We start from the raw sequence: 21,588 nt of genomic DNA, 5'->3' as shown, positions 1-21,588 counted from the left end.
TCAGTTGCTAACAGTGTGGGATCGTCGCCCGCTGGTGCCTGGGTGTCAGTTGCCGGGGGCGTAGCAGGGGGTTCGAACGAGATTGCGAGCTCGGGTAGCGGGACACCTGTTTCTGTGGCGGGGGTGTCGGTGTCGGTACAAACGGAAACGGGAAAAGGTGATACCGTTAAGTTAGACGACAGGGCAAATGGCGAGGTATATGTGTGTTTTGAGGGTCCGCTGGGGGCCCATTTGAAGAAAGAAGTCAAGGAAAAGATTTGGAAAGATGAATACGTAGAGATTTTCTCTCTCCTTCCTTTAGAAAAATTTAACTTGGATAAAGGAAAGAAAGACGACAGCAAAAAGGAAGAGGAAGAAAAGAGGCGTTGGCGCCTTATTCCTCAGACGTTCGTTAACTGGCAGCAGGCCTTTGCCATTCTAGCGAGTGTTATAGGGGAGAAATTCCCCGAGAATTGCTCGGGCCTGTTTTGTTATTTGGATGCTATTGGTGAGGCGCATCGTACCTACGGGGGCCAGGCTTGGCTGAGATACGATGAACAGTTCAGGCAGCGAAAAGCAGTGAGGCCGGAGATAAGGTGGGACCAAAAAGACATCGGGTTGTGGCTGAAGGTGATGGCTCCGGTGCGTTATGGGCAGTCCTTTCAGGGGGGAGGGGGGGGTAGCAGTCAGCAGTCAGGACAAAGTGGAGGACACGGGTCTCAGGGTTCAAAGGAAAAATCTGGGACATGCTGGCAGTTTAATGAGGGCCAGTGCAAGTATGGCACCACTTGTAAATTTAAACACGTGTGCTCCCATTGCAACGGGGCCTCTCACGGAGCCGCTAAGTGTTTCAAGAAATCACGTGGTAAGCCATCAGTGGGTGGCGGTCAAGGGGGTGACTCCGGTGAGGGTTCAAAAGATGGCCCCCTATCTAAGTAGATACCCGGATGTTAAAAAGGCGGAGGTTATTAGGGACGGTTTTCTTGAGGGGTTTAAGATCCCTCACCCGATGCATGTTGTTCCTTTTTCTACAAAAAATTTGAGATCAGCTGGCTTGCATGCGGAGGTGGTTTCGGCTAAATTGGCAAAAGAGGTTGAGCTGGGAAGAATGGCGGGGCCTTTTAGTTCGTTGCCCATGGCGGGTGTAATTGTTTCCCCGCTTGGGGTGGTGCCCAAGAAGGAGCCGAACAAGTTCCGGCTAATTCAGCATCTTTCATATCCCAAAGGATCCTCGGTTAATGACGGGATTGCGGAGGAGTTGTGCTCCGTTGTTTACACATCGTTTGATGCGGCTGTTCGGTGGGTGCGAATGTACGGGCCTGGAGCATTGCTGGCAAAAACGGACATCGAGTCGGCATTTAGGCTCTTGCCGGTGCACCCGCAGAGCATTCCTTTGTTAGGTTGTTGGTGGGAGGGTGGTTTTTACTTGGATAGGTGTTTGCCTATGGGATGTTCTATTTCCTGTGCATTGTTTGAGACTTTCAGTACCTTTTTAGAGTGGGTAGTGAGAGATGTATCGGCCGTTCCTTCTGTCATTCACTATTTGGATGATTTTTTGTTTGTTGGTCCACCGGATTCAGCAGTGTGCTGTCATTTACTTGGGACCATGGAATGGGTGGCCGGACAGTTTGGTGTTCCTTTGGCACAGGGAAAAACGGAGGGCCCCTGCACGGTCTTGAGTTTCTTAGGGATTCTCATTGATTCTGAGAAAATGGAGTGTAGGTTGCCTGATGATAAGTTGGAGTTGCTTAAGCGAGAGGTGAGTCGGATTGGAAAATTGCGGAAGACTTCATTGAAGGAGTTGCAGTCGCTGCTGGGCCGCCTGAATTTTGCTTGTCGTATTATGCCAATGGGCAGGATATTTTGCCGCAGATTGTCCAGGGCGACGGCTGGAGTTCGGTCGGCTCATCATTTTATTCGTTTGGGTAGAGAGCATAAGGAGGACCTTCTTGTTTGGCAACGTTTTTTGGAAGGCTATAATGGCAGGTCGCTTATTCAGCAGGAGGATCTGAATGCTTTTGATTGCGAGATCTACACAGACGCAGCAGGTGGAGTTGGTTATGGGGCCTACTGTGGAGGAAAATGGAGCGTCGGGGTGTGGCCAGAGGATTGGCGAAAGAAGGGGCTCACCAAGAATTTGGCATTGTTGGAGTTGTTCCCGATTGTGGTGTCAGTGTTTGTTTGGGGTGACAGCTTTCGTGATCGGCGAGTACGTTTCCATTGCGATAACTCGAGCGTGGTGGCCGTGATTAACAGCTTATCTTCTTCTTCCCCTCCAGTAATTAGGTTGGTCAGGGAGTTGGTACTGAGATGCTTGGAGTTGAATGCATGGATTACGGCGGTGCACGTGCCAGGAGTTCAGAACAATATAGCTGATGCTTTGTCTCGTTTGCAGTGGGACCGATTCCGGGATTTGGCTCCAGATTCGGAGGCGGCAGGAGCAGCATGTCCTTTGCATCTGTGGCAGGTGGTTACGGAAGGGGAGGCCGATTGATCCAAGCCTCGGTGTCAAACAGGACATGGTCAGATTATGCGGCGTCATGGGCCATGTGGGAAAGTTGGCTGTTTCAATGCGGCTCGGCTGAGTCAGATAGCGACAGGGCAATGGCGTTATTGGCACTGGTAGGTAAGGTCGTGGAGTGGGGTTGGTCCGTGTCTAGGTTAAACAAGTTTATAGCAGGTTTGGCTTTTGGTTTTCAGTTGCAAGGATTGAGGGACGTCACAAAGGACTTTAGCTTGTACTATATACTACAATAAAATACCCCAAATTACAGGCCAAAACTATAATTTGGTACACTTCCTAAAATAGATATATCCAGAAAAAAGGGGAAGTACAAGACCAAAGGTAAAATTAAGATATTTTATTCAAAATAGGTTAAAATTAAGGATCAACGGTATACATAAGGGAATCAAACAAGGCAGAGTGAGCTCCAAGCAACCCACAAAATAATTACCGTAGTAGTAAAAATAACCACATACAAAGTCAAAGAGACAATATACCTCAAGTAGGTCAAAGTGTTTAGTGGTTTTTAGACATAAAAAAACAGGTGCAACAGCAAGTCCTGGAATGTTAGAATGAATCACAAAAAAGGTCCATGTGGTGCTAAAGTGCAAGTGCATGACCTGTAAACATATCCAAATGCATAATGTCGGAAGGAAAATGTCCTACAGAGACTAGAAATAACTTATACTAAGATGCGAGTGCATAATTGTTAAATCAGTCTGAATACATCATAGTCTTATTAACAAGGCCGCCATCAGGGCATTACAGCCGTGACTGGCATATGGGGCCCGGTGAGCAGAGGGGGCCCGCATCCGGCCCCATCTCATCTGCTCACCGGGCCCCCCCTGCAGGCGCTGCGGCATGCTATTGACGTGCAGGCCCGCGCCTGCACGTCAATAGTTAACAGCCGCCAGCCAGTCTGAGGCTGGCAGCTGAATATGGCCGCAGTGCGCACTCGCCAGCGTCTGATGTCATTGTCAACTGCCGGGCCCGGCAAGTGCGTATGTGTGGAGCCTGGAGGGATCTTCGACCGGCACAGGAGCATGGCCAGGTAAGAACTCGTGTTTTTTTTTCTTTGAGAGCGGCAATCTAGGGGGGCCCGGGGGGCAGGATGCTGGACACACAGGGGCAGAATGCTGGATACACTGGGGCAGAATGCTGGACACAGTGGGGCAGAATGCTGGACACAGTGGGGAAGAATGCTGGACACACAGTGGGGCAGAATGCTGGACACACAGTGGGGCAGAATGCTGGACACACAGTGGGGCAGAATGCTGGACACACAGTGGGGCAGAATGCTGGACACACAGAGGGGCAGAATGCTGGACACACAGTGGGGCAGAAGGCTGGACACACAGTGGGGCAGAATGCTGGACACAGTGACAGGGGCAGAATGCTGGACACAGTGACAGGGGCAGAATGCTGGACACAGGGGCAGACTGTGAGACCCGGGGGCAGAATGCTGGACAGTGGGGCAGAATGCTGGACACAGTGACAGGGGCAGAATGCTGGACACAGTGACAGGGGCAGAATGCTGGACACAGTGACAGGGGCAGAATGCTGGACACAGTGACAGGGGCAGAATGCTAGACACAGTGACAGGGGCAGAATGCTGGACACAGTGACAGAGGCAGAATGCTGGTCACAGGGGCAGACTGTGAGACCCGGGGGCAGAATGCTGGACATTGGGGCAGAGTGCGAGACACGGGGCAGAATGGAGATACGGGGCATGATTGGAGACACGGGGCAGGATGAAAGACATGGGGGCATGACTGGAGACAGATGGGGAGGATTGGAGACAGATGGGGCAGAATGGAGACACAGGGGGCATAATTAGAGACAAGTGGCAGGATTGCAGACACGGGGGCATGGTTGGAGACATAGGGGGCAGAATGGAGACATGGGGCATGATTGGAGACACTGGGGGCAGAATTGGAGACAGATCGTGCAGGATCATGGGGCAGAATGGATATGATGGAGACAGATGGGGCCGGATGGAGAGATCACATGGGGAGATCATATGGGGCAGGATGGGGAGATCATATGGGGCAGAATGGATACTCATGAGGGCAGGATGGGAGAACATATGGCTGACGCCAGGAATGAGACACACGGTGGCCAGGATGGGGAATATTATTACCATAGGGGCTAATTTAGGGATATTATTACTGCAGTGATGTATTTATTTTATTTTTTGAGTATACTGTTTTAAATGAGGGGGCGGTCCTGTTACTGTATAGAGTGATACTATGTTGCCTCTTTTTCTTCATGTGGTGTAATGTAGAAGTTGTGAAAAATTAAGTAATGTATTCTACAAGCGGAGCTCGAGATAACTGTGTTATTTCCTGCAGAGACAAGTCCTGGCTGGATGAAATGATGGCGGTCTGTGCTGAATGAAAGATGAAGGACTTCACCAAGAGACATCACTGGTGAGTCAGTGTGTTACCTATACACTGACACTATACACTATATACTATATACAGAGGTCCTGTGAATAATTTCACTAGTGATCACTGTATTATCTGTACACAGACACTGCATACTAAGTACAGATCTCCTGTGTATAATGGCACTTATGGTGATAGTATGGTGCTTTTTTTTAAATTACTGATCAGAATTGTAGTATTCAGTCACTATGTGGTGGTAATATGTCATCTGGTCATGGTGTAGCGGTATTTGTTCCTTGTATGTGATATTGGCCATTTTAAAAATTGAAAAATAAATAAAAATATACCTAAATTGTATTGCATATTTTAACAAATATTTAATAGGTTACAGTAGAGTAGGGCCCGGCCAAAAGTGTCTACCGTGTTATGGTGGCGGCTTAAAAAATCTTCTGGCCAAAACAAAAGCTGCCGATATGTGTGATCTGGTGATGCGAACTGTTAATGTGTGATAGGTGAGAAGTGGAGTTTTTCCAAGAGAGAGAGGTGGGACTGCAGACAGTTCGAGGGGTGGAGGCGGGGCTGGGGTGGAGCCTGGGCGGAGTCTCAAAGGGGCCCCAAAAATGTTGCCAGTATGGGGCCCCGAAATTTCTAGTGGCAGCCCTGCTTATTAAACACCAGAGTCTAGAATACAAAGTCAGTAACACCGTGCTGTCTATTACCTGCGTTGTGGGAATTGCTAGGAGGAGAAAACCCCGATGCGCGTTTCACTTGTCACTTCTTCCTGGGGGGTCCTACTTGAGGTATATTGACCTACTTGAGGTATATTGTCTCTTTGACTTTGTATGTGGTTATTTTTACTGCTAATTATTTTGTGGGTTGCTAGGAGCTCACTCTGCCTTGTTTGATTCCCTTATGTATACTGTTGATCTTTAATTTTAACCTATTTTGAATAAAATATCTTAATTTTACCTTTGGTCTTGTACTTCCCCTTTTTTTCTGGATATACTGTATATATACTACAATATTTTAGTATTTCAGCAAATAGCACAAATCACTGTCTCCAATGAAGCCCAGCCTGTGGTTCAGCCTCACAGGAGCACCAAGGTGGCAGCGCCAGGGACCATTGCAATCCTGTAAAGTAATGGGGGCCAGTGGGCAACCAATCTGATGCACCACCAGGATGATGCGATTTAGATCAACAGTGGCATTTAAGGTATTAAACAATGGCAATTGAAGCTGACCCATGTTGCTGCTGTTAGAGGCAAATAATAGATGTATACTACAGACAGCACCTGTCCTCTCCTGGGCCCGTTCTACACATCCCGACTTGCTCCAAGACAGGTATAAGGAGCGGACATATCATTTGTGCAACCTGTGCAGTCGCACAATGGCCCAAGGGGTAAGAGGGCCCATTTCCACCTCCAAAGCAGGTGTGATTGTGTATTATTATGGGAAATTGGACTGCAATGGGCCCTGTAGCGTTTCCCTTACTTCGGGTCTTGCTGGACACTCGCTTGGCACAAAAATAATGCATACAGGCACGGTTTTCTATCAAAACACAGTCTCTTAGCTTTATTTCACATCCACATGAACAACATCTTCAGGAACTTGACAACAGCATGAACACCGTCTGCACATACAGTATTCAGCTTTATCACAGTACCTCAGTGATCACGATCAGCACAACACACGTTACCCGTTGGCAACCTTCACGGATTCCTGGACACCCCTTGGCCTCGGAGGTGCCCAGACACAATGTCTCTCTCCTACTTTCTCTCTGACCCCAGTCAGTACAACACGAATCTCCATTCGTTACCTGCCATTGCTGCACAGGTTCTCGGATACCTCTCTTCCTCAGAGGCATCCTTCAGACATTCTCACTCTGACCCCGGTCAGTATAACAAGGATCTCCATCCGTTCCACAGTCTGGCCAGTGCGAGGTCCAGAGCCCCCTCCATGTGCTCTTCAGGGAGCCGACACTCCCAACACATGGGGCTCTCTCCAGGACCTTCCAGCACAGACCATTCAGGTCCACACTCAGAGCCCATGTGACCAGACCTCAGTCACATTATATGGCACTAACCACTCCCCTAGATGGGAGTTGTGTGTGTGGCTAGTCTGACCCTCCCATCTCTCATAATTAGCCCTGCCAATCTCCCATTAGAACTACACATTTACATGTGGGACTACTGGTCCCAGACCACAACACAACTTCAGACTGACAGCGCAGATTATCCTCCTCTGCGACACACATACCGGTCATCTACAATTCTGCCGGACTTTGTCTCACCACAACAGCTATATCTTCGATTACCATGCATTCCTATGGCCTCCATACGCCTCCATGCGCACTCTGGGAAGCCCATACAGCGCCCCCTACCTACAACATAGGTCACTATACTACAGCCCATATATTGTTCTTGTACAGGGGCCCTTTCTGATCTGTGTCCACCAGTGCAGATTTTATATATATATATATATATATATATATATATTTATATATATATATATATATATATATATATATATACAGTATATATACAGTACAGACCAAAAGTTTGGACACACCTTCTCATTTATAAATTTTTCTGTATTTTCATGACTATGAAAATTGTACATTCACACTGAAGGCATCAAAACTATGATTTAACACATGTGGAATTATATACTTAACAAAAAAGTGTGAAACAACTGAAATTATGTCTTATATTCTAGGTTCTTCAAAGTAGCCACCTTTTGCTTTGATGACTGCTTTGCACACTCTTGGCATTCTCTTGATGAGATTCAAGAGGTAGTCACCGGGAATGGTCTTCCAACAATCTTGAAGGAGTTCCCAGAGATGCTTAGCACTTGTAGGCCCTTTTGCCTTCACTCTGCGGTCCAGCTCACCCCAAACCATCTCGATTGGGTTCAGGTCTGGTGACTGTGGAGGCCAGGTCATCTGGCGTAGCACCCCATAACTCTCCTTCTTTGTCAAATAGCCTTTACACAGCCTGGAGGTGTGTTTAGGGTCATTGTCCTGTTGAAAAATAAATGATGGTCCAACTAAACACAAACTAGATGGAATAGCATGCCGCTGCAAGATGCTGTGGTAGCTATGCTGGTTCAGTATGCCTTCAATTTTGAATAAATCCCCAACAGTGTCACCAGCAAAGCACCCCCACACCATCACACCTCCTCCTCCATGCTACACGGTGGGAACCAGGCATGTAGAGTCCATCCGTTCACCTTTTCTGTGTCACACAAAGACACGGTGGTTGGAACCAAAGATCTCAAATTTGGACTCATCAGACCAAAGCACTGATTTCCACTGGTCTAATGTCCATTCCTTGTGTTATTTAGCCCAAACAAGTCTCTTCTGCTTGTTACCTGTCCTTAGAAGTGGTTCCTAGCAGCTATTTTATCATGAAGGCCTGCTGCACAAAGTCTCCTCTTAACAGTTGTTGTAGAGATGTTGCTAGAACTTTGTGTGGCATTGACCTGGTCTCTAATCTGAGCTGCTGTTAACCTGCGATTTCTGAGGCTGGTAACTCGGAAAAACTTATCCTCAGAAGCAGAGGTGACTCTTGGTCTTCCTTTCCTGGGGCGGACCTGTGAGCCAGGTTCTTTGTAGCGCTTGATGGTTTTTGCCACTGCACTTGGGGACACTTTCAAAGTTTACCCAATTTTTCGGACTGACTGACCTTCATTTCTTAAAGTAATCATAGCCACTCATTTTTCTTTACTTAGCTGCTTTTTTCTTGCCATAATACAAATGCTAACAGGCTATTCAGTAGGACTATCAGCTGTGTATCTACCAGACTTCTGCACAACACAACTAACGGTTCCAACCCCATTTATAAGGCAAGAAATCCCACTTATTAAACCTGACAGGGTACACCTGTGAAGTGAAAACCATTCCGGATGACTACCTCTTGAAGCTCATCAAGAGAATGCCAAGAGTGAGCAAAGCAGTCATCAAAGCAAAAGGTGGCTACTTAGAAGAACCTAGAATATAAGACATAATTTCAGTTGTTTCACACTTTTTTGTTAAGTATATAATTCCACATGTGTTAAAGGGACTCTGTCACCTGAATTTGGAGGGAACAATCTTCAGCCATAGGGGCGGGGTTTTCGGGTGTTTGATTCACTGTTTCCTTACCCGCTGGCTGCATGCTGGCTGCAATATTGGATTGAAGTTCATTCTCTGTCCTCCATAGTACACACCTGCGCAAGGCAAGATTGCCTTGTGCAGGCATGTACTACGGAGGACAGAGAATGAACTTCAATCCAATATTGCAGCCAGCATGCAGCCAGCGGGTAAGGAAAGGGTGAATCAAACACCCGAAAACCCCGCCCCTATGGCTGAAGATTGTTCCCTCCAAATTCAGGTGACAGAGTCCCTTTAATTCATAGTTTTGATGCCTTCAGTGTGAATGTACAATTTTCATAGTCATGAAAATACAGAAAAGTCTTTAAATGAGAAGGTGTGTCCATACTTTTAGTCTGTACTGTATATATATATATATATATATATATATATATATGTCATGGAACATGAAAGGATGTATATAAATTGGTATAGTGTTGTACTAAAACATTTTTGTTAACGTTTTCAGGCAATTTTCGCTTTTTTTTCTAATATTTTCAGTAGTTTGTTAACATCCATCTGATCATCCAGAATGCTTTATAGTTTGCACCCATTAGGTTCAGCGTATGCCGAAATTACAATTTTACTGTGAAAGTTAGGTTATACTGCCTGGATTATCAAAAGCTGAATTTGATAATCCAAAAGAATGTTATTGCACTTAGTTTTATGGTAAAATACTGAGCTGGACTCATTTTTGTCACAATCCTAGCAAGTTAAATATTCCATCCCATGGAAAACAATACGGCTGGAGCGAGGATTCTGGTAGCAGAGAAATGCATTAGTACGTCTTCCGCCAATGGAATTTCCACATTAAATCCTAATATGTTCCCTATGCCGTGCGTATTAACACACAATTATACCATGTATGGCAGAATAGACATCTCTATTTTGAGACTTTTTATTGCTATTCATAAACATGGAGTGATTTATTCCATCGCTAAGACACTGGATTTGCTTTTTGTATTCTCGTTATGGAAACATGTTAAGGACATGTATCTGTTGCATGCACCAGGGGGAAAAAGATGGCAAGTGCCGTGAAGACAGAGGAGTATTAAAGGAACACTTCAGGAAAAACAGACAGGCCCAATTTATCATGTATCCTTGTTTCCCTTAGCAACCAATCAGAACTCAGCTTTAATTTCTGAAACTGCTCTGGGAAAATGAAACCTGAGCTCTGATTGGTTGCTATGGGCAACAAAAAAGACTCTTACTGTTTTGATAAATGAGGCCTATAACAGGGCCTGAGGAGATGGTCCATGACACATAGATTCTTTCATTGGCTTCTTTATGTTATGCCACCATGTGGGTTGCTATAAGATGACAATGGTGGGGTTATGTGCCCTGAGACCACTACCAATAACTAAAATGAAGAGGCTGAGGCGTTCCTCCAAACAGAACCCCCCTTCATCAATCACCAGAATCTACCATTCATTGCAATAAATTATAATTCAATTGTAGTCTATGGGAAACTCGGAATAAGATTAGTGCTGTGGCAGAGAACTGTCTTTTGACATATTATTAAACCTTCCCTTTAATTTCAGCTATGAAAGTCAAACATTGACTACTGAAATTATTATTAAATGCTAAACTCACTATGCAAATTCATTGATACGATGTAAAAAATATGCATACAGATGTAGCATTGCTTAAAGGGATAGTCTCAGGTTGGGAAGTTATCACCTATCCATGGCGATCCTGAGAACCAGAGGGCCGGGGGGGTCCGATAGAGATAGTCAAACACTGCATTCGGCTGCTGTTCGGAACTCCCATAAGAATAAATGGAGCAGCAGTGTGCTTGTTCGACCACTGCTCCATTCAGCCAAGTGTCTTCACGGCCCCGGTTTTCAGGATTTGTGGTGGTTGCAGTGGTGGGACCCCAGCAATTTGGGAAATTAGCCCCTATTTACTGGATAGGGAATAACAGATAACTTTCAAACATGAGAATACCCCTTTAAACTAGAATCATAGAATGTTAGAGTTGGAAGGGACCTCCAGGGTCATCGTGTCCAACCCCCTGCTCAATACAGGAGTCACTAAACCGTCTCTGACAGACGTCTGTCCAGCCTCTGCCTGAAGACTTCCATTGAAGGAGAACTCACCACCTCTCGGTGCCTCCTGTTTCACTCATTGATCACCCTCACTGTCAAAAAGTTTTTTCTAATATCTAATCTGTATCTTCTCTCTTTTAGTTTCATTCCATTGCTTCTGTTTCCATGTGCAAATGAGAATAATGATGATTCCTCTACACTGTGACAGCCCTTCAGATATTTGTAGACAGCTATTAAGTCTCCTCTTAACCTTCTTTTTTGCAAGCTAAACATTCCCAGATCCTTTAATTGTTCCTCGTAGGACATACTTTGCAGTCCGCTCACCATCCTGGTCGCTCTTCTCTGAACTTGCTCCAGTTTTTTAATGTCTTTTTTCAAATGCGGTGGCCAGAACTGGACTCAGTATTCCAGATGATCAGGCCAAGGAGGAGTAGAGGGGGATAATTACTTCATGTGATCTAGACTTCTGTTAATATAGCCTAGAACTAAAGAACTAACACACAAGGTAAGACGATGGTGAAAGTTAATACAGTTTATTTTGTGTTTTCAGTAAACTATTGTCCCCCAGGCGCAGTTCATCTACATTTGCAGATGTAGACGAAAGCCACTGAGTTCAGCCATCGACTATAGTGCTGTCAACATTGTCCCAGCGCTGCAAACAGCTTGATTAAGGCATTATTGGAGACTCGAGGCTGGACCCAGGGAAGATGAGTAAAATGGTTTGTTCTTTTTATACTGAACTGCGCCTGGGGACAATAGCTTACTGAACCTGTAACACTGTACACAACAAAAGCCATTACATTTAGATAGTTAGATATTAGCTATTGAGATACACTTCTGCATCGGGAAATCTTTATCTTTTAAGGATGGCTACACTTTATTTGATCTTGAGTCATATCTTGGAGTATTTTCCATTCACATCTAAAGCTGCAATACAAATTTTGCTTGCTTGCCCTACGGTTGGCACTCCTTACTTCTGGAGGAGGACATACTGCATACTTTCTTCCACTATAATGACCCACTATCAACCGGACCTCCGCATATGTACATCAGGGTGCTCTGCTGATTTTGCCAGATTTAGTATGATCTGGTATCCTAGGGGGATAAAGCACACTACAGCCAATATGTGCATGGATTTTGCGTGCCTTCCAATGCTTCGATCGATCTTTGTCTAGCTCCCTCCCTCTTTCCAACCCTATGGTGTTCCCCCTGATATTAGATATTGAAACAGGACTGCGGAACAGAAGAAAAGTCCTGGGGGGCAGCACAGTTTTTAATTTGCACTGGCGGTATAGGAACAAAGAAGGACATATTGTTTGACAGCCTGCTCAACACCTGGAGGACACTTTGACTTGATTGATGACAACCTGTGCTGACACATTTGACACCAAGTGACAGATATTACTTCCGCTGCTCCTTTGAAGTATTTTGCAACCAGAATTTTTTCATTTCCCACAATACCCAGCAGGATAAAAGCAAAAGGAAACATTCTTTCACGGATGAGAGGTAGAGATCTGTAATCCATACCTGGTTGGCTGCTACTTCATATCCATCTGGATTCATAGAAGGCATGATATGTATCCTTGTGCTCTGGATTAGGTCGATGATCCTCTGATTGCCATTTCGATATTCCTCACATAGAAATTCGGAAAGCTGAATGAGCAGCTCCCTTCCCAGGATCTCATTTCCATGCATGTTTGCAATATACTTAAATTCCGGCTCCACTATAAAGAAAATGGAAGATTTTTTTTATAATTAAGAATCTGATAAGAGGAGCTAACATAATGGGTTATATCTAGACAAATGCATTGGGGAAGGAGCTGCTCTATTAGCTTGGATAAAGAAAAAGTAATTGGCACAATCGCTTTTATAAAAATACTAGATGGTGGCCCGATTCTAACGCATCGGGTATTCTAGAATATGTATAGTAGTATATAGCACAGCCCACGTAGTATATAGCACAGACCATGTAGCATATAGGACAGCCCACGTAGTATATAACACAGCCCATGTAGTATATAACACAGCCCACGTAGTATATAACACAGCCACATAGGATATAGCACAGCCACGTGGTATATTGCCCAGCCACGCAGTATATTGCACAGCCCACGTAGTATATAACACAGCCCACGTAGTATATAGCGACGCTCCAGTCCCAAGAATGCATTGCGGCAATAACATGTGATGATGTAGTGGTCTCACGAGACCGCTAAGTCATCTCGCGAGACCGCTACGTCATCTCCGGTCATTGCCGAAATACATTCTTGGGACCGGAGCATCGCGAGGAGCGGGAAAGGCGCCGGAAGGTGAGAATAGAATGATTTTTTATTTTTTTATTATTTTTAACATTATATGTTTTTTACTATTGATTCTGCATAGGCAGCATCAATAGTAAAAAGTTGGTCACCCAAGGTTAATAGCAGCGTTAACGGAGTGGCCGAACAATTTGTTCTCTTTGTGAGATAAACCTCCGCGAGAGCAATCTATTCGTGGCACTCTCATAAGGAACATAGGAGCGCCCAACCAAGCTGAGTGTTCTTCTGTATGTGAGAGTCGGGGGAGACAGCTGTTGGCGGACAGCTATCTAATCTGTGTGTGTGGGGCTTTAGTCAAGTAAATAGATCAGCAGCACAAATCCCTGTACGGTCTAGACAGTTTGCTGCAATATATACCGTAAGTTAAGATAAAATGTAATAGTCTTCAATCCAAAGTTTAGTTTACAGATGATTGCCTGGACTGTTAGCAAATGTGTCAACTTCTCCACATTTTTCTCGTAACTCCCAGTGAATGGAGAAAGAAGTACAAATGTGCAGACACATCTTTGTACATTGTGGCCCAGGATGTGGAGGCCACCATCTTCTTTATCTAGCCAGCAAATGAATGTACACGTGCCTCTCACCAAAATTGGAATATCATCAAAAATTTATTTTTTTTCCAGTTCTTCAATACAAAAATGTGAAACTCATATATTACATAGAGTCATTACAAACAGCTTGATCTATTTCATGTGTTTATTTCTGTTAATGTTGATGATTATGGCTTACAGCCAATGAAACCCCAAAAGTCATTAACTCAGGAAATTAGAATAATTAATAAAAAAAAAAACACCTGCAAAGTCTTCCTAAGCGTTTAAAAAGGCCCCTTAGTCTGTTTCTGTAGCTCCACAATCATGGGGAAGATTGCTGACTTGACAGATGTCCAGAAGGCATCATTGACACACTCCACAAGGAGGGGAAGCCACAACAGGTCATTGCTAAAGAAGCCGGCTGTTCACAGAGTTCTGTATCCAAGCATATTAATGGAAAGTTGAGAGGAAGGAAAAAGTGTGATAGAAAAAGGTGCACAAGCAACAGGGATAACCGCAGCCTTGAAAGGATTGTTAAGAAAAGGCCATTCAAAAATTTGGGGGAGATTCACAAGGAGTGGACTGCTGCTGGAGTCATTACTTCAAGAGCCACCACACACAGACGTATCCAGGACATGGGCTATAAGTGTCACATTCCTTGTGTCAGCCACTCATGACCAATAGACAATAATAATAATCTTTATTTTTATATAGCGCTAACATATTACGCAGCGCTTTACAGTTTGCACACATTATCATCGCTGTCCACGATGGGGCTCACAATCTAAATTCCCTATGAGTATGTCTTTGGAATGTGGGAGGAAACCGGAGTGCCCGGAGGAAACCCACGCAAACACAGAGAGAACATACAAACTCTTTGCAGATGTTGTCCAAGGTGGGATTAGAACCCAGGACGCCAGCGCTGCAAGGCTGCTGTGCTAACCACTGCGCCACCGTGCTGCCCAATGCCAGAAGTGTCTTACCTGGGCCACGGAGAAAAAGAACTGGACTGTTGCTCAGTCGTCCAAGGTGTTCTTTTCAGATGAAGGTAAATTTTGCATTTCATTTGGAAATCAAGGTCCCAGAGTCTGGAGGAAGAGTGGAGAGGCCACAATCCAAGCTGCTGGAGGTCTAGTGTGAAGTTTCCACAATCAGTGATGATTTGGGGAGCCATGTCATCTGCTGGTGCAGGTCCACTGTGTTTTATCAAGAGAAAAGTCAGCACAGCCGTCTACCAGGACATTTTAGAGCACGTCATGCTTCTCTCTGCTGATAAGCTTTTTGGAGATGGAAATTTCATTCTCCAGCAGGACTTGTCACCTGTCCACACTGCCAAAAGTACCAATACCTGGTGTAAAAACAATAGTATCACTGTGCTTGATTGGCCAGCAAACTCGCCTGACCTTAACCCCATAGAGAGTCTATGGGGTATTGTCAGAGGAAGATGAGAGACAACAGACCCAACAATGCAGAAGAGCTGAAGGCTGCTATCAAAGCAGCCAGGGCTTCCATAACCCCTCAGCAGTGCCACAGGCTGATCGCCTCCATGCTATGCCGCATTGATGCAGTAATTGATGCAAGAGAAGCCCCGACCAAGTATTGAGTGCATTTACTGAACATACATTTCAGGAGGCCAACATTTCGGATTTTAAATTTTTCAAGCTGGTGTTATAAAGTATTCTAATTTACTGAGATAATGACTTTTGGGTTTTCATTGGCTGTAAGCCATAATCATCAACATTAACAGAAATAAACAAGTGAAATAGATCATTCTGTTTGTAATGACTCTATATGAGTTTCACTTTTTGTATTAAAGAACTGAAATAAATTAGCTTCTTGATGATATTCTAATTTAGTGAGAAGCACCTGTATATACATTTCTGTATAGAATGTTTAGGCAGGTGTGAAAAAAATGCTGCAAACTAAGAATGCTTTCAAAAACAGCATGAAAGCATCACTTCTAGTTACACTTGCACACAGTTTTTGAAGGAACTCAACAGGAGGTTGTTCCAAAATCATCTTCTCTGAACAGTAGATGGGTGTAACTGGGTCCCAATGGTTGCTGTCCAGTACTGAATTGATAGCACTGCCGCACATCTTCCGATTTCAAAGGAAAGTAAGAATGATGTGTTTCTCATTTGCGGCACTATTTTTCCTTGGCCAACCACCGTGTCTACAATCCTCAACATTGTCCATTTCTTAGTGCTTCTTCAAAAGAACTTAAACATCACATCTTGACACCCCAGTCTGCTTTGAAATCCCTGCCTGAGGAAGACCTTGCTGATGCAGTATAACTACCTTGTGTAACCACGTTGTGTGTGGTTGCTGTACTCAGTTTTGCATTAGTGTAACCAGTGACTTGAAATTGTTTTACACAACCCGACCTTTGCAGCAGAGTTTGGCTGTTTCTTATCCAGTTTTAAGCCTCCTACACGGCTGTTTCTGTATTAGTTAATGACGATGTTTTAACCTACTTATGAAAATCATGATCATTAACACATTTTTCATATAATTGTTACTCATACCTGACTATAATCCTGCAAAATCCCAATCTTAGTGCAAGTGAACCTAGAAGAATTGATGCTGTTTTGAAGGCAAAGGTTGCTCACACCAAATATTGCTTTGGCTCGGTTTGATTTGATATGATTTGGTCTTACTTTGCAGTATTTCTTCCACACCTGCCTAAAATATCTTTGTTGGACTGTAGAGGACTGGGGTAAAGCTATTTTCTCTGATCAAAGCTGTTTGGAACATATGAAAAAATGATTGTACGGAGAAGAAAAGGTGAGCGCTGCCATGAGTCCTGTGTCCTGCCAACAATAAAGCATCCTGAGATAATTGATATGTGGGGGCTTTTCATCCATTGAGGGGGCTCACTCACAGTGTTATTTAATAACACTGCCATGAATAAAAGAATGAAATGTAAACATCATGCAAGAGCAAGTTCTCCCAACCATGCAGGAGCAGCTTGGTGATGCACAGTGTATTTTTCCGGAATGAGTGAGACCATGTTACAAGTCAAAAATGATAACTAAGTGGCTCGGTGAACAAACCATTAAAATTTGGGGTCTATGTCTGCAATTTCCAGATCTCAATCCCATTGACAACCTATGGTCAATTGAGTGGACAATCAAAAAAAACAAAAATTAGGTAAGAATGGGTTGTCATCAGTTAGGATTTGGCCCTGATCTTGATATCCAGCTGCCATAGCGAAAGGCAGAAGTCTGGAAAATAAGGGTCAACACGTTCAATATTGAGTCTTTGCATAAATGATCAATAAAAGTTTAAAAACTTAAGAAATGCTGATAATTGTCCTTCAATAATTAGAAAAACATCTGACTACAAGATCTAAGAACACAGAAGCAACAAACTTTGTGAAAACTCAGATTTGTGTCCGACTCAAAACATTTGGTCACAACTGTATACACACATGTATATATAGAATGGAACTTATACATATATATCATATCATATAATCATATAATATCTGATTCTCTGCATTCTCGGCAATTGCTAATTGCTGCTATGAAATGTTTCACAATGTGGAACCTGAGCAGGCCGTGCGGATACATGTGACAGGTAATAAAACAGCTGAAGTGATAAGCCTCTGGGCAATCCAGAAGACAATGCGAGTAATTATATGGAACAATTGTCCATGTCAGAATGCAAACAATCCACACTGCGATCAATGTAGATCATTGATCATCAGTATGTAGCACTTCTGTGCACCCCAACCTGACAACATACAGTATCGTTACATAAAGCCTACATGTTAGGTAACAGGTGACATCTCATTTGGAGGCTTCTGCTGTCACCCAGGGTCTATATGGGGCAGGCACAGGGGTTTCATTGTCCCCTCTGCTTCTTTTTTGTCAATGACATAATTCTCTCCTTCTTAGTCTATGTTCACACATTGCATCTTTGATGTATTTTTTTCCGACAGGCAAAACCTGCTCTCTTCGCAGTAAAGAAGCAACATCAGAAAAGCAGGTATGACCGAGTGTTTGCTGCATTTTTGGTGCATTTTTACTGCCTTTTTGTCAGGGTACATTTGTGTCTTGTGCTTGTTTAGCGCATAAAAAAAATCTGATTCAACTTCATCAGGTTTTGACACCAAAAACAGCAAATCCTGATACCTGCATTTTTTCCAGAGTTTTTGCAGCATTTTTTGCACTACCCAGTGCTTTCAATAGGTGAAAAACGCAGAAAGAAGTGACATACTGCATTTTTTCCAGAGTTTTTGCAGCATTTTTTGCACTACCCAGTGCTTTCAATAGGTGAAAAACGCTGAAAGAAGTGACATACTGCATTTTGCAAAAACGCAGCTCTTTGACAAAACAGTCAGGAAAAAAAAACCAAGGTGCGTGCATGAGAATTCTGAAATCTCATAAACTTTGCTGCTATTGTGAAACGCAGCTGACAATTTGCATTAAAAAAACTGCTGCAAAAACGCAATGTGTGAACAAAGCCTTATATAGGAATAATTCAGTTAGAATAGAAGGTGCAGTTTACGCCACTCTTCTGGTGTAAACATGCTTAAAACGCTGCAGATCCGCAAGTGATTTACAGTACAATGTAAATCAATGAGAAAAAAAAAAACGCTGTGCTAATGGTGTGGAAAATTCCGAGCGGAAACGCTGCGGATTAAAGGAAGTAGCATGTCACTTCTTTTTTGCGGATCTGCAGCATTTTTGTACCCATTTCTATTATAGAAATCCGCAGGGGTAAAAAACACAAGAAATCCGCACAAAATCTGCAGTAAATCCGCAGCAAATACACACAAAAAACGAGTCAAATCCGCACCTGCGTTTTCTATCAAGAGATGCAGAATCCGCACCAAAAGCCTTATTTAGGTGGCACACGGCAGCTGAAAGATGTGCCAAGTCCAGGATGCATAACCCCTTAATCCCATATGACGAACTATCCTGTCGAGGTGACCTGGAACTTAATTCCCAGTGACGGGATAGTACGTCATAGTGGATCGGCCGCGCTCACAGGGAAAGCGCGGTCGATTGCTGCCGGGTGTCAGCTGACTATCGCAGCTGACTTCCGGCACTATGTGCCAGGAGCAGTCACGGACTGCTCCTGGCACATTAACCCCCGGCACACTGCGATCAAAGATGATCGCAGTGTTCCGGCGGTACAGGGAAGCATCGCGCAGAGAGGGGGCTCCCTGCGTTCTTCCCTGAGACTCTGCCATGCGCCCAAACGGTGGTTCCCCCCCACATATGGGGCATCGGCGTACTCAGGACAAATTGAGAAACTACAACTACCTTGAGAAAATACAAAACTGGGGGCTAAAATATAATTTTTGTGGAAAAAAATGATTTTTTATTTTCACAGCTCTGCGTTATAAACTGTAGTGAAACACTTAGGGGTTCAAAGTTCTCACCACACATCTAGATAAGTTCCTTGGGGGGTCTAGTTTCAAATATGGGGTCACTTGTGGGGGGTTTCTACTGTTTAGGTACATTTTGGACTCTGCAGATGCAATGTGACGCCTGCAGACCATTCCATCTAAGTCTGCATTCTAAACTGCGCTCCATCCCTTCCGAGCTCTGCCATGCACCCAAAGGGTGGTTGCCCCCCACATATGGGGTATCAGCATACTCTGGACAAATTGGACAACAACTTTTGGCATCCAATTTCTCCTGTTACCCTTGGGAAAATACAAAACTGGGGGCTAAAAAATAATTTTTGGGGAAAAAAAAAGAATTTTTATTTTCACTGCTCTGTGTTATAAACTGTAGTGAAAAACTTGGGGGTTGAAAGCTCTCACAACACATCTAGATAAGTTCTTTAGGGGGTTTACTTTCCAAAATGGTGTCACGTGTGTGGGGTTTCAATGTTTAGGCAAATCAGTGGCTCTCCAAACGCAACATGGTGTCCCATCTCAATTCCAGTCAATTTTGCATTGAAAAGTCAAACGGCGCTCCTTCCCTTCCGAGCTCTGCCATGCGCCCAAACAGTGGTTCACCCCCACATATGGGGTAACGGCGTACTCAGGACAAATTGTGCAACAACTTTTAGGGTCCAATTTCTTCTCTTACTTTTGGGAAAATAAAAAATGTGGGGCGAAAAGATTATTTTTGTGAAAAAATATGATTTTTTATTTTTACGGCTCTGCATTATAAACTTCTGTGAAGCACGTGGTGGGTCAAAGTGCTCACCACACATCTAGATAAATTCCTTAGGGGGTCTACTTTCCAAAATGGTGTCACGTGTGGGGGGTTTCCATGTTTAGGCACATTAGGGGTTGTCCAAACGCAACATGGCGTCCCATCTCAATTCCAGTCAATTTTGCATTGAAAAGTCAAACAGCGCTCCTTCCCTTCCGAGCTCTGCCATGCGCCCAAACAGTGGTTTACCCCACATATGGGGTATCAGCGTACTCAGGACAAATTGTGCAACAACTTTTGGGGTCCATTTTCTCCTTCTACCCTTGGTAAAATAAAACAAATTGGAGCTGAAGTAAATTTGTTGTGAAAAAAAGTTAAATGTTAAATTTTTTTTAAACATTCCAAAAATTCCTGTGAAACACCTGAAGGGTTAATAAACTTCTTGAATGTGGTTTTGAGCACCTTGAGGGGTGCAGTTATTAGAATGGTGTCACACTTGGTTATTTTCTATCATAGAGACCCCTCAAAATGACTTCAAATGTGATGTGGTCACTAAAAAAAAATGGTGTTGTAAAAATGAGAAATTGCTGGTCAACTTTTAACCCTTATAACTCCCTAACAAAAAAAAAATTTGGTTCCAAAATTGTGCTGATGTAAAGTTATCATGTGGGAAATGTTACTTATTAAGTATTTTGTGTGACATATCTCTGTGATTTAAGGGCATAAAATTTCAAAGTTGGAAAATTGCGAAATTTTCAAAATATTTGCCAAATTTCAATTTTTTTCATAAATAAACGCAGGTAATATCAAAGAAATTTTACCACTATCATGAAGTACAATATGTCATGAGCAAATAGTGTCAGAATCATCAGGATCCGTTGAAGCATTCCAGTGTTATAACCTCATAAAAGGACAGTGATCAGAATTGTAAAAATTGTCCCGGTCATTAAAGGGACACTGTCACCTGAATTTGGAGGGAACAATCTTCAGCCATGGAGGCGGGGTTTTGAGGTTTTTGATTCACCCTTTCCTTACCCGCTGGCTGCATGCTGGCTGCAATATTGGATTGAAGTTCATTCTCTGTCCTCCATCGTACATGCCTGCACAAGGCAAGATTGCTTAGCGCAGGCGTGTACTATGGAGTCAAACACCTGAAAACTCCGCCCATATGACCCAAAACCAGTCCCGCCAAATTCAGGTGACAGAGTCCCTTTAACGTGCAAACCACCCTTGGGGCTTAATGGGTTAATCAATATGGTGTATCTTATTCCAGGGGCTGTTCATCAAGACCGACATACCAATCACCAGTCTTGATGAATTTAAGGCCTAAAGATTTGCAGGAAGAAAAGTTTGTGAAGTGTCTCAAAAGGTAAAACTTTACCGTAAGGCTATGTGCACACGATTTTGCTGCGGATTTTGAGTACAAAATCCCATGAGTACAATGAAAACCTATGGAAAACCGAAAACGCTGTGCCCATGCTGCGGAAAAAACAGTGCGGAAACGCAGCGGTTTACATTCCGCAGCATGCCAATTCTTTGTGCGGAATCCGCAGCGGTTTTACACCTACTCCATAA

At 43.8% G+C, this 21,588-nt stretch overlaps 1 protein-coding gene across 1 annotated transcript in view; it reads right to left on the bottom strand.

Moving 5' to 3' along the window:
• The window catches only part of CPN1 (carboxypeptidase N subunit 1), a 47,683-nt gene that overhangs the window by 24,231 nt on the left and 1,864 nt on the right, over nucleotides 1-21,588 (bottom strand). The window contains exon 2 of the mRNA XM_069753971.1: nucleotides 12,574-12,770. Within this exon, the coding sequence (XP_069610072.1) occupies nucleotides 12,574-12,770 (197 nt within the window). The remainder of the gene's footprint in view (nucleotides 1-12,573; nucleotides 12,771-21,588) is intronic.

The sequence above is a fragment of the Ranitomeya imitator genome, chromosome 2 (genome assembly GCF_032444005.1).
Source record: "Ranitomeya imitator isolate aRanImi1 chromosome 2, aRanImi1.pri, whole genome shotgun sequence".
NCBI lineage: Eukaryota > Metazoa > Chordata > Amphibia > Anura > Dendrobatidae > Ranitomeya > Ranitomeya imitator.
The sequence above is the reverse complement of the archived record's forward strand: the minus strand, read 5'-3'. Positions and strand labels throughout refer to the sequence as shown.